The sequence below is a fragment of the Theropithecus gelada genome, chromosome 1 (assembly GCF_003255815.1).
Source record: "Theropithecus gelada isolate Dixy chromosome 1, Tgel_1.0, whole genome shotgun sequence".
Lineage (NCBI taxonomy): Eukaryota > Metazoa > Chordata > Mammalia > Primates > Cercopithecidae > Theropithecus > Theropithecus gelada.
This window is the reverse complement of record NC_037668.1, coordinates 168049224-168062314: the sequence shown is the minus strand read 5'-3', so window position 1 is coordinate 168062314 and position 13091 is coordinate 168049224. Positions and strand designations below refer to the sequence as shown.

The 13091-nt window shown below is 33.2% G+C and overlaps 1 protein-coding gene across 1 annotated transcript in view; it reads right to left on the bottom strand.

Moving 5' to 3' along the window:
• The window catches only part of DENND1B (DENN domain containing 1B), a 273717-nt gene that overhangs the window by 204701 nt on the left and 55925 nt on the right, over positions 1-13091 (bottom strand). The window contains exon 3 of the mRNA XM_025365141.1: positions 6519-6562. Within this exon, the coding sequence (XP_025220926.1) occupies positions 6519-6562 (44 nt within the window). The remainder of the gene's footprint in view (positions 1-6518; positions 6563-13091) is intronic.

Here is a 13091-nt window from a genome sequence, read left to right as displayed (position 1 = left end):
GGAAGGAAGGAAGGAAGGAAGGAAGGAAGGAAGGAAGGAAGGAGGGAGGGAGGGAAGGAAAGAAGAAGAAAGAGAAAGAAAGAGAGAGAGAGAGAAAGAGAGAGAGAAAGAAAGAAAGAGAGAGAGAGAAAGAAAGAAAGAAAAAAAGAAAGAAAGAAAAAGAAAGAAAGAAAAGAAAGAAAGAAAGAAAGAAAGAAAGAAAGAAAGAAAGAAAGAAAGAAAGAAAGAAAGAAAGAAAGGAAGGAAGGAAGGAAGGAAGGAAGGAAGGAAGGAAGGAAGGAAGAAAGAAAGGAAGAAAGGAAGAAAGGAAGAAAGAAAGAAAGAAAGAAAGAAAGAAAGAAAGAAAGAAAGAAAGAAAGAAAAAAAGAAAGAAAGAAAGAAAGAAAGAAAAAGAAGGGAGGGAGGGAGGCAGGGTGGGAAGGAAAGAAGGAAGGAAGGAAAAAACACAACACCTCTATACTCATTTTCCTTATTGGGACTTACTAAGGACCCTGGAGAGCTGTTGTTCATGTATAAATATTGAAATGTATTATATTAGAAATTAAATTTGATACATTTTTAAGAGGTATGGATTCATATACTAACAATCATGAATTTGTTGGACGTTAACACAAATACCATAAATGATAATGTTATTACTTTTCATCATCATCATTTTGACTGCAGATCTCTGAGATGTCTTAAAGTGTTTGCTCTTGAACATGTGCACACAATGGAATAAAATGTGATTTTTGTCTTGTTTGATAATATCTGACTCTGAAAAGAAGCTACAAAAATTGTTAAAATAAACTTCAGTCAATTTTGATGGGTTTGCTTCCCTGGCTTACTGATTATATTTTTTGCCTACAATAAGAAAGTTATTCCTACCTCTATGGCAATTCTCAAATTTGAATATTCACGCTTTTTTTATTTTCTTGGGTTGCAAACATTCTCCATTTTTTTCAAATCTCTGATGCCTCCTCTCTTCACTCACATAGAAAATTGTTCAACATTTCTTGAAACGATAAAAATCAAACTCATCCTCTCTTCTTTACTTTTTCTCCATCTCTCCCCAGTCCCTCAAAAATAAACTTTTTGGCCAGACTCATGCCTGTAATCCCAGGACTCTGGGAGACCAAGGTGGAAAAATCACTTGAGCCCAGGAGCTCAAGACCAGCCTGGGCAATAGGGTGAGACCCCATCTCTACAAAAAATAAAAAACACTAGCCAGAAGTGGCGATGCATGTCTGTAGTCCTAGCCACTTTGGTGGCTTGGGTGGGAGGACTGCTTGAGGTTGAGGTGGGAGGATCGCTTCAGTTTGAGCCAGTCATGATGGCACTACAATACTCCAGCCTGGGCAAAAGGGTTGGACACTGTCTCAATCAATCAATCATCAATCAATCAATAAAAAATAAAAATAATTTTTTTCATGCAATCTCTTTTTTCCCTTACGCTTGTACTCTTTTCCATTCCTAATGTAACTGATTCTTTCAGATCCTTCTTACTTTTCACTGTACTGAAATAGCTACCAAACTAATTTCCTCGCCTCTAGTTTCTACCACAACCAATCCATACCGAAATCTCTCCCACTTGAAGGACCAACTCTTCAGCAAGGCAAACTGTACCAAAACCCAGCTCATTTATATAGTTTTATCTCCCAATACTCTCCTGTACAAAACCATCCACTGTATCAAAAAAAAGAAAAAATATATAATCAAAGCTCCTGAAATGCCGTGTCATTTGTCCCACTGGTTCCTCAATTGCCAAAAGAAGGAAAACATACTGAGAGAAGCATATAATAAACCAGTGCCTACAGGGACCTACAACTCCATGTTATGATAAATGGATTCATATTCTTTGGACTAAATTACATATTGCTTTTAAATTCTAAAGATACAAAGAGAAAAATTATTAAAATAATCTTTTTTAAGGGAGCTAAAATAAGTAAGGAAAGTTTGAGACAACATTCCAAGCAGAAGAAAAACAATAAAGCTAAAAATTTAACAGTACATGCCTTTGAGTCAGACAAACATGTCTTCAAATCTTAGCTCCGCCTCTTACAAGCTCTGTGACCTCAGGTAAGTTTCTTACTTAAGACTCAGTTCAGGGATGATACTATCTCCCACTAGTCCTGGGAGGATTTAAAAATAAAATGAAGTATGCACATAAAGCACCTAGTTATAGAGCCCAGTGCATGGTAAGAGTGAAACAAAGAGCTTTTTAAGATTATAATTAGTGAGGTGGCCTCAGATCCAGAGAAAAGGCTAGTTAAGGAGCAGGCAGTTGGTAGAGAAAAGCAGTAAAATGGAAAAGGGTTAAGAAATGTACACAGAGTACTTGTGTCTTCTGTAGAATTCAATAAATTCCCTAAAAAGTGTATGGCAAAACAATTATTCAAGGCCCTTGACTAGATTCCCATGTAAAGCTTGATTTCTTTAGATGTAAAATGAAACAGATACACAAAATGGTATCTAAAGTTCCTTTCAGCTCTAACCTTCAAGAAGGCTATAAGAACTGTTGTAAACTAGAATCCTAAGAGTTATGAATGTTCATCACCATTACATGGTTAAGAGCTTCTGTATTTCACTAAGCATATGAGGGCTTATTGATGTTCCAGTGATCTCATAGTTTCAGAAACAGAACAACAATTAAGCCCCAAATTTAAAAATTCCAAGCTGGACCTGACAAGTATATTATCACTTTCATGTGAACCCAAAGTTGGGAGTCTTCAGAACCCCTAAAAATGTTCAGGGGCAGTTTAAAAAGTAAAAGGTAGAAACTAAAAAAAAAAAAAAAGAACTGAACAGGAACAGCGGTTTTATAATTGGTTGAACAGACAAGACAGAATTGAGAAATATATATACACACATATATGAATAGCAAAATGAGTGAGCAAGGCTCTAATCTAACTACAAGCTACTTGAGAAAAAATACAAACTTCTTATTCCCAAGCCATGTCTTCACTGTAGGAAGTTCCTTTACATACTTAAGATATTTATAAATCTATCCTTTCTCTAAAAAGTTAAAATCAAATTATAATTCTATACCCTCTTTTTATGTGAAACCATGGTCAAAGGTTGTACTAGATGTAATTAATATTTATCACGCCAATTTATCAGACTTCTTGAGTGTAATTTCCAAGTCTTTCAGATTGACTTTCACATCTAGAAAAGTATTCTTTCATGTTTATTCAAAATCACATGTCTGTAGGCTTATTTCTGAATGAACTGCTTTGAACACATACTTTTATCAGCTTTCATGTTTGTAAACTGTGAGAACTGCATCTGTGAACTTAAATTATATAAGTTTCTGTATTGTGAATTTAACAGTGACAAGATTTGTCTTATCCCCTTTATTTGAAGACATAAGAAAGGAACCTGCTCATCAGGCATCCAGCAAAAAGTACTTATTTCTACCAAAACTTAAATTTGTATAATAAAAAACCTGGAATAAAGTGTGAAGCTGTAGGACAAAACATAGGGTAAACACTTCAGGATGCTGGGTTGGGCGAAGATTTCATAAAGAAAACCTTAAAAGCACAGGCAACAGAAACAAAAATAGGCAAATGAGATGATATAAAACTAAAAAGCTTCAGCACAGCATAAGAAACAACCAGCAGACTGAAGAGTCAACCAACAGAATGGGAGAATGTATATGTAAACTAATCATCTGACAAATGATTAAGTTCCAGAATATACAAGGAACTCAAACAACAGCAAAAACACAAATAATACAATTTTAAAATAGGCAAATGAGATGTATAGATATCTCTCAAAAGAAGACATAAAAATGGCCAATAGACACATCAAACAATCTCAACATCACTGATCATCAGGGAAATGCAAATCAAAACTACAATGAACTATCGTCTCACCCCAGTTACAATAGTTACTATCAAAGAGACAAAAACTAACAAATGCTGGCAAGGAGGCAGAGAAAGGGGAACTCATACACTGTTGGTGGGAACTTAAATTAGTATAGCCATTATATGAAAAAATAGTATGGAGGTTCCTCAAAACACTGAAAACAGAACTATCACATGATCTAGCAATCCCACTATATACACCAGGTTAGGAGTTCGAGACCAGCCTCACCAACATGGTGAACCTCCGTCTCTACTAAAATTACAAAACATAGCCGGGTGTGGTGGCACGCGCCTGTAATCTCAGCTACTGGCGAGGCTGAGGCAGGAGAATCACTTGAACCTGGGAAGCAGAGGTTGCAGTGAGCCGAGATCGTGCCACTGCACTCCAGCCTGGGTTACAAGAGCAAGACTTTGTCTAAAAAAAAAAAAAAAAATTGACATATAATTCTACATATATATGGGTACATTGTGATATTTCAATACATGTATACAATATGTAGTGATCAAATCAGAGTAGTCAGCATTTCCACCACCTCAAACATTTATCATTTCTTTGCACTGGGAATATTCAAAATGTGCTCTTCTAGGTATTTGAAAATATATGATAAATTCTTGTTAATTATAATCACCCTACAGTGTTATAGAACACTAGAACACCAGTCCTCCTATCTTGCCTGTGCTTTTAAGGTTTTCTTTATGAAATCTTTGCCCAACCCAACATCCTGAAGTGTTTACCCTATGTTCTGTCCTACTAGCTTCACACATTATTCCAGGTTTTTTATTATACAAATTTAAGTTCTGATAGAAATAAGTACTTTTTGCTGGATGCCTGATGAGCAAGTTCCTTTCTTATGTCTTCAAATAAAGGGGATAAGATAATCTTGTCACTGTTAAATTCACAATACAGAAACTTACTATAATTTAAGTCCACAGATGCAGTTCTCACAATTTACAAACATGAAAGTTGATATATACCCACTCCTGACTGGGTACATATCCAAAAGAAAGAAAATCAGTATGCCAAAGAGATACATATTTATTGCAGCACTATGCATAAGAGCCAAGATGTGGAATCAACCTAAGTGTCTATAAACAAATGAATGGATTAAAAACTATGGTATATATACAAAATGGAATATTATTCAGCTATAAAAAAAGAACAAAATCCTGTTGTTCATGGCAACACAGATGGGCTTGGAGGATATTATGTTAAGTGAAATAAGTCAGGCACAGAAAGACAAATGTCTCATGTTCTCACTCATATTGGAAGCTTAAAAAATTGATCTCACAGAAGTAGAGTAGATAAGTGGTTACTAGAGGCTGAGAAGGGCAGGCAGGGGTTTGGGGCTGATAGCCAGAGGTTAGTTAATGGGTACAAAATGACAGCTAGATAGGAGGACTAGTGTTCTAGTGTTCTATAACACTGAAGGGTGATTATAATGAACAAGAATTTATCATATATTTTCAAATAGCTAGAAGAGCAGATTTTGAATATTCCCAGTGCAAAGAAATGACAAATGTTTCAGGTGATGGATATGCTGATTACCCTGATTTCATCATTACATATTGTATACATGTATTGAAATACAGTGTACCTATAAATGTGTAGAATAATATGTCAATTTTATTTTTTTTTTAGACAAAGTCTTGCTCTTATCACCCAGGCTGGAGTGCAGTGGCGCGATCTCGGCTCACTGCAACCTCTGCTTCCCAGGTTCAAGTGATTCTCCTGCCTCAGCCTCGCCAGTAGCTGAGATTACAGGCACACGCCATCACACCCAGCTATGTTTTGTATTTATAGTAGAGACGGGGTTTCACCATGTTGGTGAGGCTGGTCTCAAACTCCTGACCTCGTGATCTGCCCGCCTCAGCCTCCCAACGTGCTAGGATTACAGGCGTGAGCCACTGCGCCCGGCCGTGTCAATTTTTTAAAAAGCAAAAAAATAATTGGCAAAAAAATCCTTAAATCTGTATTGTTTACTGTATATTATATATAAAGCAACATCAAAATGATAAATCTATAACAAAGTTTAAATGATTTTTCTATATACATATATCATATAAAATTACTTCATCATTTTGGTCATACTAAATATTGAGGAACTATAGAAGACTATAATATAAAATGCAAATGGAATAAATTCATCTAGTTGTCTTGCATGATATATTTTTTAAAGAAAGTAAAGCTATAGGTAAGAACTACTTTAAAATGAAAAAATAGTGATAATTCAACTTCTATATGTAAAGGACTCAGATATTACTGTCACAAGGAGAGAACAGATCACTTATTTATGGCAGTAACACTTATTTCTAAGTACACAGAAATAATAAGAGTATATTTAACAAAGATTTCACATTGTCAACCTTTTATTGTTTTTAATGTTTTCAAAGATATATTCTATAGATAAATTAAACAAGTATAAACTATGTTGAAAGTTTAAACATCTAGTCCCTATGAGTTTCAATATAAGGACTTCTTCATCACCCATCTACTTGGTAACTTTAAAAGATTCTTCCATATATTCTGCACACATGCATTTTTTTCTCACAGTTGATCAAGAGAAAATAATTTTAGCAATCCATGTTTGCTAGTAGTTACACTAGCAACAGCAGCAGTAATAGTAGCAACAATCATAATACTTCAATTTTTTTTTTTAATTACGTGGTACCAACCTGGTCTCCAAAGTCCTCTGGGAATTTCCACAATACCACAGGATCTGTAAATAATTGACATGTATAATTAAACAGCAGCAAAATAACACATTTAAAGGAACAGTCTTGGTTAAGCACTCTTAAAATTGTCAAAGCTACTTTAATTACAACATTTAAATTTTTCTTTAAACATTTATAGTTGATGACATTCACTTCTTTTCCTTTCTATAATTAAATATTTTGACTTTTTAAGAAATGTAATGACCTTCAAATAGAAATAAATGATATTAATAATTTGGTCAGGTTATTAAAAATCATTACTGTATTTCTTTTAGTAACTCACTTTTTTTTTACATATCTTAGATTGTAAGATTTTAAACTCTGAATTTTCTATTTTAACTACACTTCTAAAATACTGGTATTACTTTGAAAAGAAAAATATAAATGTATCAAGTATGTAATAAAATATAGCCCTCAGAGACTAGACCAAAATACACCTTAAATATCCATTTAAAATTCCAATTAAGATTTACAAAAACTGTAATAATATTTGCCTTCTATCAGTTTTTAAATCTCGCATTTGCAGTAATAGGTAAGTTGGTAAGTAGATGTAAAGCAGCTCATTTAAAATACAATTGATATTTGCAGGGCATTTCACAGAAATTTTTCTAACATGTTTTATCTAGTAATTAATATATATAAACCAATATTGTTTTACAAATATTCACACCTGTTTTTCATTTTCTTTGTTTCTCACAGTATTTCTCTTCTACTTAACACAATAAAATGCTAATATCTTAGTTTAGTAAGCACTAATAAATATTTTAGTCATATACTTATGGTTTAATTCTGTCAAAAATAAACTTCTGAACACTTCAGATGTGTTTTAAAGGGATAGTGAATAATGGATTATTTCTTCTGGACAAAACAAAACTTGAAAGCCCAAGATAAGACTAATACGAGTAACAAGTACCACCCATATGACAGGGTTTGAACTCCACGCCAAGTAAAAAGACTTGTGGCTCAAAGACAACACTTCATGTACCAATCAGTGAAAACTTACAGCTTGATTCCATTATTTCCAATACTTCATACCATTTTCTAAAAAATATGATCTAAGTATATATACATATATATTTCAAAACTTTTAATTCCAAAACTCAATAAATGTCTAGCAGCATTTTTAGCATGAGCTGGCTCCTCTTGTTTTTATACTTAAGTTCCACAGAAGTTTTTCAGGTATTTTAAATTAAAAAGAAAAAAGTAAGTTTTTGACAATTAAACTTTTTATTTATTAAGGACTAAAAAGTTTCCATGTAAATAATAAAAATCAATAATTTAAAACATCTTATATAAGAATAATACATTACAAATTTATGAAGGTAATATTAAATGATTATATCCTCATATAAAACAAAATGTATACATGTCTAAAATAAATGTGGAATGTATTACATATCACCTAAAAACACTCAAACATAAATGCCTTGTGGATAAGTATGTTCCCAGTTAAAAAAATAGACATATATTTACATGGCAGTTTTACCAAAATGGTAGCTGCTAAGATTTGAATCTCATAAAACAAAGGCGTATGACAGAATTTTCATTAAACATTAAATGAAAGTTTTTATCTTCATAAAGTAATATAATTACTAATGGCTACATAAACAAATCTTCATGCAGAAATACAGAACAGTTCTTTCTCGTGAATAATGAAATTACAGAGCTTCAATGTGAATATTTAAAATATCCCTTTTAAGTAACTTCAACTTTGTAATTACTATTTGAGAAGATGTTTGTGACAACTTTCTTACAACTGTCTTAAATAAGGATATTTATGTTATCGAATAGCTTACAGTTTGCACTTGTGTTTGTAGCATTTACCTAAATATGTTTTGCTGCCTGACTTTTCCTCACTACCATTTTTTTTTCTGTACACTCTGTTTTTTCGGAAGGAGAACAAATAAGTACATGAAAAATGCATCTATTGGTTTAATCACGAAGTAGAAAATATCCCAGCTATTTTCATTAAATTAAATTTACCCTCCAGCACTCAAAAAATTATTATAATCATGTGCATCCATATTTTGAAATGGATTAACTTAGTTACTGCCTATGTGATTAGATTTAGACCACATCTGACACATCTTTGTAGCAACTTTTCAGAAGTACTGCAAAGGAAGAAACAAAAGGGCTCTGAAAAAAATAATCCGATTCAACAACTTTACGCACAAAGACTGAATTTTCTGTTCCCTGAGGATTACTTTCCAGATACTCAATCTGATCTGGCAATGTTAGGTCAATTTTATGCTGATTTTATGGGTGAAAGGATGAGAACTGCTGGTGGGAATCATTGTTGCCAGTTATGACTGATATACACTGTGTTTCTCTTTTTTCCAATGTCTACCAGTAAATCAAAGGAAACTCCATATCTTAATTAAGAAAAAAAAACTTTACTGCCAACATTCTAGAAACCAAATAAAAAGGAAGAATACTTGATTTTGACATAAACATATTAAATCTCTTAGTTTAATAACAGATATTACAGCATAGTAAGAAAAAATACAAATTTTTATTAAATCAGTAACTTTAGAAGATGAATATTTAAAGTATGATTTGCACATCATCAACATAAGGATTCCAAATTCCCTATTAAGCCTTTTCTAAAATGTAAAGTAAGATAAAGTCAGTAATATTTTCTTTCCCAATCGAATATTTCACATTTCCTAGTCCTTAACTGAAAACAAAATTAAAATAACTTAGAATACCAGTGAGATTCTACTATACTACAAAAAAAGTATGCAGTAAAAGATTTCCAATTTGCACAAAAGGATAATATTTACTTAATTCTGTGGAATTCAAAGACGATTAAATATACAGTATCTTCAAATTTATGCATTTGTAAAATTGCAGTTCACAGACTACATACTTTTGGAAAAGTATAACATATAATATTAGTATTTTTCTCGATTATGGGTTTCAGTACCTGATATACCCACACTATAGAAGAATATGTATGAAGAAACTAAGGTCAAAACAATGAGGATTGTTATTTACTCATGTAGCTAGGTAATGTCTGAAGTTACAGCTTTCTTTATTGAGATGTGAGAAGCACATGTTTTAAATAATTTCCAATATTTCACACATTTTTGTGGCCAATTTAAGTTCAATTTATTGCATTCAAAAATCTATGCAGTGCTAAAGGAAGAGAAAAAGTCCCTGCCTTACAATGCCCTACAACATTCACGGAGAGAAACGTCAAAGGGCAATTTCGTTTTTTGTACAAAATATTCTTTTAAGTGAGGGATCCTGTAGGAACATTTGAACTCAACTTGAAAATTCACTGGCTTAAAAATGTAAAAAAGCCAAAAAGTGTTCCTAATGAAGCAATGATGTTTTCTGAATATAAATGAGCAAAAACCATTAAAGAAAATGTGTGATTTTTTGGTAATGTATGATTTTTATTCTTTCACCTGTGGACATCTAATGGTCAACTAAACAAAACAGGGTCTACCACTTACAGAAAAGATGAGCATCTAAATATATAATGTAACAAAACAATGCATTTTTATGATACTAGAAGAAGGGGTACTGCAGGAGCACATAATTAGGAAATCTAATTTAGAGAGTCACTAAAGGACTTCAAAAGGAAAGGACATAAATTGACAAAAGTTAGACAAGCAAAGGGTAATCTGGGCCATAAAGTGGGCAGGGGAGAACATTCTAGAGTGAAGAACCAGTATGCATAACATCTTGAAGGTTAAAAGAAAGCAGAATACCTTTTAGAAACAGAAAAAAACATCTAACATATCTAGAATGTAGACTAAGAGGGAGAGAATGTTTAGAGATAAAGCTGGATTAGCAAGGGAAGCCACTGAAGCAGAGAGTAGTATAAATCAAGTGAGAAAAAACAACCAGAAAGGGAGAATGCAGCTAGAGTGTGTGCTGTTATGAAGGTCAAGAGAAGAGGGCATATCTAAAAGAAATCCTCCAACAAGTGCTGCAACACATTGAGAGATGATGACTGAAGGATGGCAACTACATTAAAAGACACAACACTACAGTAAGATGAGCGTCAGAGAAAGGGTAGGAAAGAGGTGGCCGATTTAAGATTATGGAATGAGTGAGTACGAGGAAAGAGAGGCAGTATGTACAGAGGCAATTTGCTTAAGAAGGAATACACAAAGTAGAGGAAAGTAAAGGTAGACAGAAAGATTAAGCTGGAAACATTTGCTTTTTTCTTTTGACTGGTACAGACTTGTACACGTTTAAAAGGCTATGGGAATTAATGAGCTAGCAGAGAGCCAGCAAAGAAGGAATACAAGATCCCTGAGAAGACAGGAAGAGTTGGAATTCAGATCAATACAGTGAGAGGAGCCTCAGACAGAAGCTGAAGTATGTTTTCGATTGTTATAGGAAAAAGAGAAGTGGAAAGACATAAATCCAAGTAAATTTGTAGTGCAAAAATATGAGTTTTGTGGAAAAAACTGCTAATATTTTTCTATGTAGTAGGTAGTTCTCTAAGCAAAGCTTTCTGCTAAAACACACAAAAAAAAGTTGTTGGAGCTTTAAGGAGGAGGTATGAAATAACCGTTTCAGGCAATGTTGAGTTCTCAATATAGATAGATATCCAACATGGCATTTAATGGCAGCAAAGTGGGATTTCTCGAAATTGGTGGATTCTGTCGGGGTGAGGTTTCTGTCAGTCAGGTGGATGGGAAGACAATCTAAAACAGTGGCTGCAGATCTGAATTACGTATCTAAAGCTAATAAAAGGGAAGTCATATTTTCCGAAAAATCCATTAATATTATATGTTATACCAAACCATACAAATGTATTTTAAAACAGCATATTTTCAGTTAAAGGTCTACTACATATAACTGAAGACTGTAGGATTCAGAAATAAGATGATATAAATAAATGGAAGTATATGTAGAATTATGAAACCACATAGCTGAAGTCTGGGTCTTCTACTTATGAATAACACAATGCTTTCTGTGTATGATCAGAAGTAGGTTTTGAAAAACAGCAAATCAACTTCCTTGTCTCTTTCTCCCTCAGACTCTCTAGGTTGATGTTAAAAGAGTCTCATCTATTTATCCAAGTATACTATATAAATACATTTTTTGACACATGGTATTTTTGAAAAAGTTTGTTATGCATGTAATTTAATAAGTATAGTTAAAATTATATTTTATTACATCTGCCAAAATAATTTTCAAACTCATTAATTATTGTAATTTTTTTTTGAGACAGGGTCTCACTCTGTCACCCAGGGTAGAGTACAGTGGCATGAGCATGGCTCACTGCAGCCTCACTCTCCTGGCCTGAAGCAATCCCTTCCATCTCAGTCTCCCAAGTAGCTGGGACTATAGGCATGCACCACCATGTGCAACTAATTTTCTTTTTTTTTTTTTGTAAAGATCAGTTCTTGCTGTGTTGCCCAGGCTGGTCTTGAACTCGTGGGCTAAGGTGATCGTACCTCCTCAATCTCCCAAAGTGCCAGGATTACAGGTGTGAGCCAACACACTCAGACTTATTATAATTTTATATTCAGCCTGACTGGGGGAAAGAAAAAAAAAAGGTTTAAGGAAGTAATTCACTCAATCATTTAAGGCCACATATGACTTTGGTGAAGCCAGAGATCCAGAAGACCAACACTTTTGCCATTTTTCCTTGGCACAGACTCGAGCAAAACACAGATTTACTGCACTGATAGAAAGATATCACTTATTTTGAAAAAGCAGTAATAAAAAGCTTCAATGATCCACTCAAACAAGAATAGTATGATAGACTTTATTATAAACCTTAAGACTATAAGCAACAGTGAAAATAAAAACAAATTCCTTGCTGGTAGATCTTAAATTCAGACTACATCTAATTTTGATAAAACATATAAAAGCAGATGTCTGTACAAATTATTCTGAAGTTAAACTATAGATGATAATATTTAATTTTAGCATCTTCTTAAAGGTCTAATTCAGTAGTTCTCGAACTTTAACAAAAACATCTAGACAAACAGATTGCTGGGTCCCATACATAAAACTTCTGAGGTGGGCCTGAGAAACTGCATTTCTAACAAGCTCTCAGGTGATACTGATGTTACTGATCTCAGGAACACACTTTGAGAACTAAGAGCATGGACTATGCATCTCTCACAATGATAAGCATTATGTGACACATATTAAGATATTTAATATTTATTATAAATATTCTTTAAAATATGACAATAAATAATTTATATTTTCCTTTATTACATATATACTTGATATGACAACAAATATAACTTCATAGGGCTAGAAACATCAACTATGCCACTTAGAGCAGAAAATAACTTTAGCAAGAAAAATACCACCAAAATGTTTTTAAAACCTTTTCTATGCCAGTAAATACTACTGATACTATAATTCCATTTCCATATCCCAAGGAAAAGAATTTTATTTCAAAACTGAGTGTTTTGTGACACTGGAACCATAGATTTAAGGAACAATTATGGAGGACTATATTTACGTGTACACAAGATATACTGCCTATAATTCCCTCTAACTTTATATGCTGTATGCTGTATATATACATACTGGTAGTCCATACCT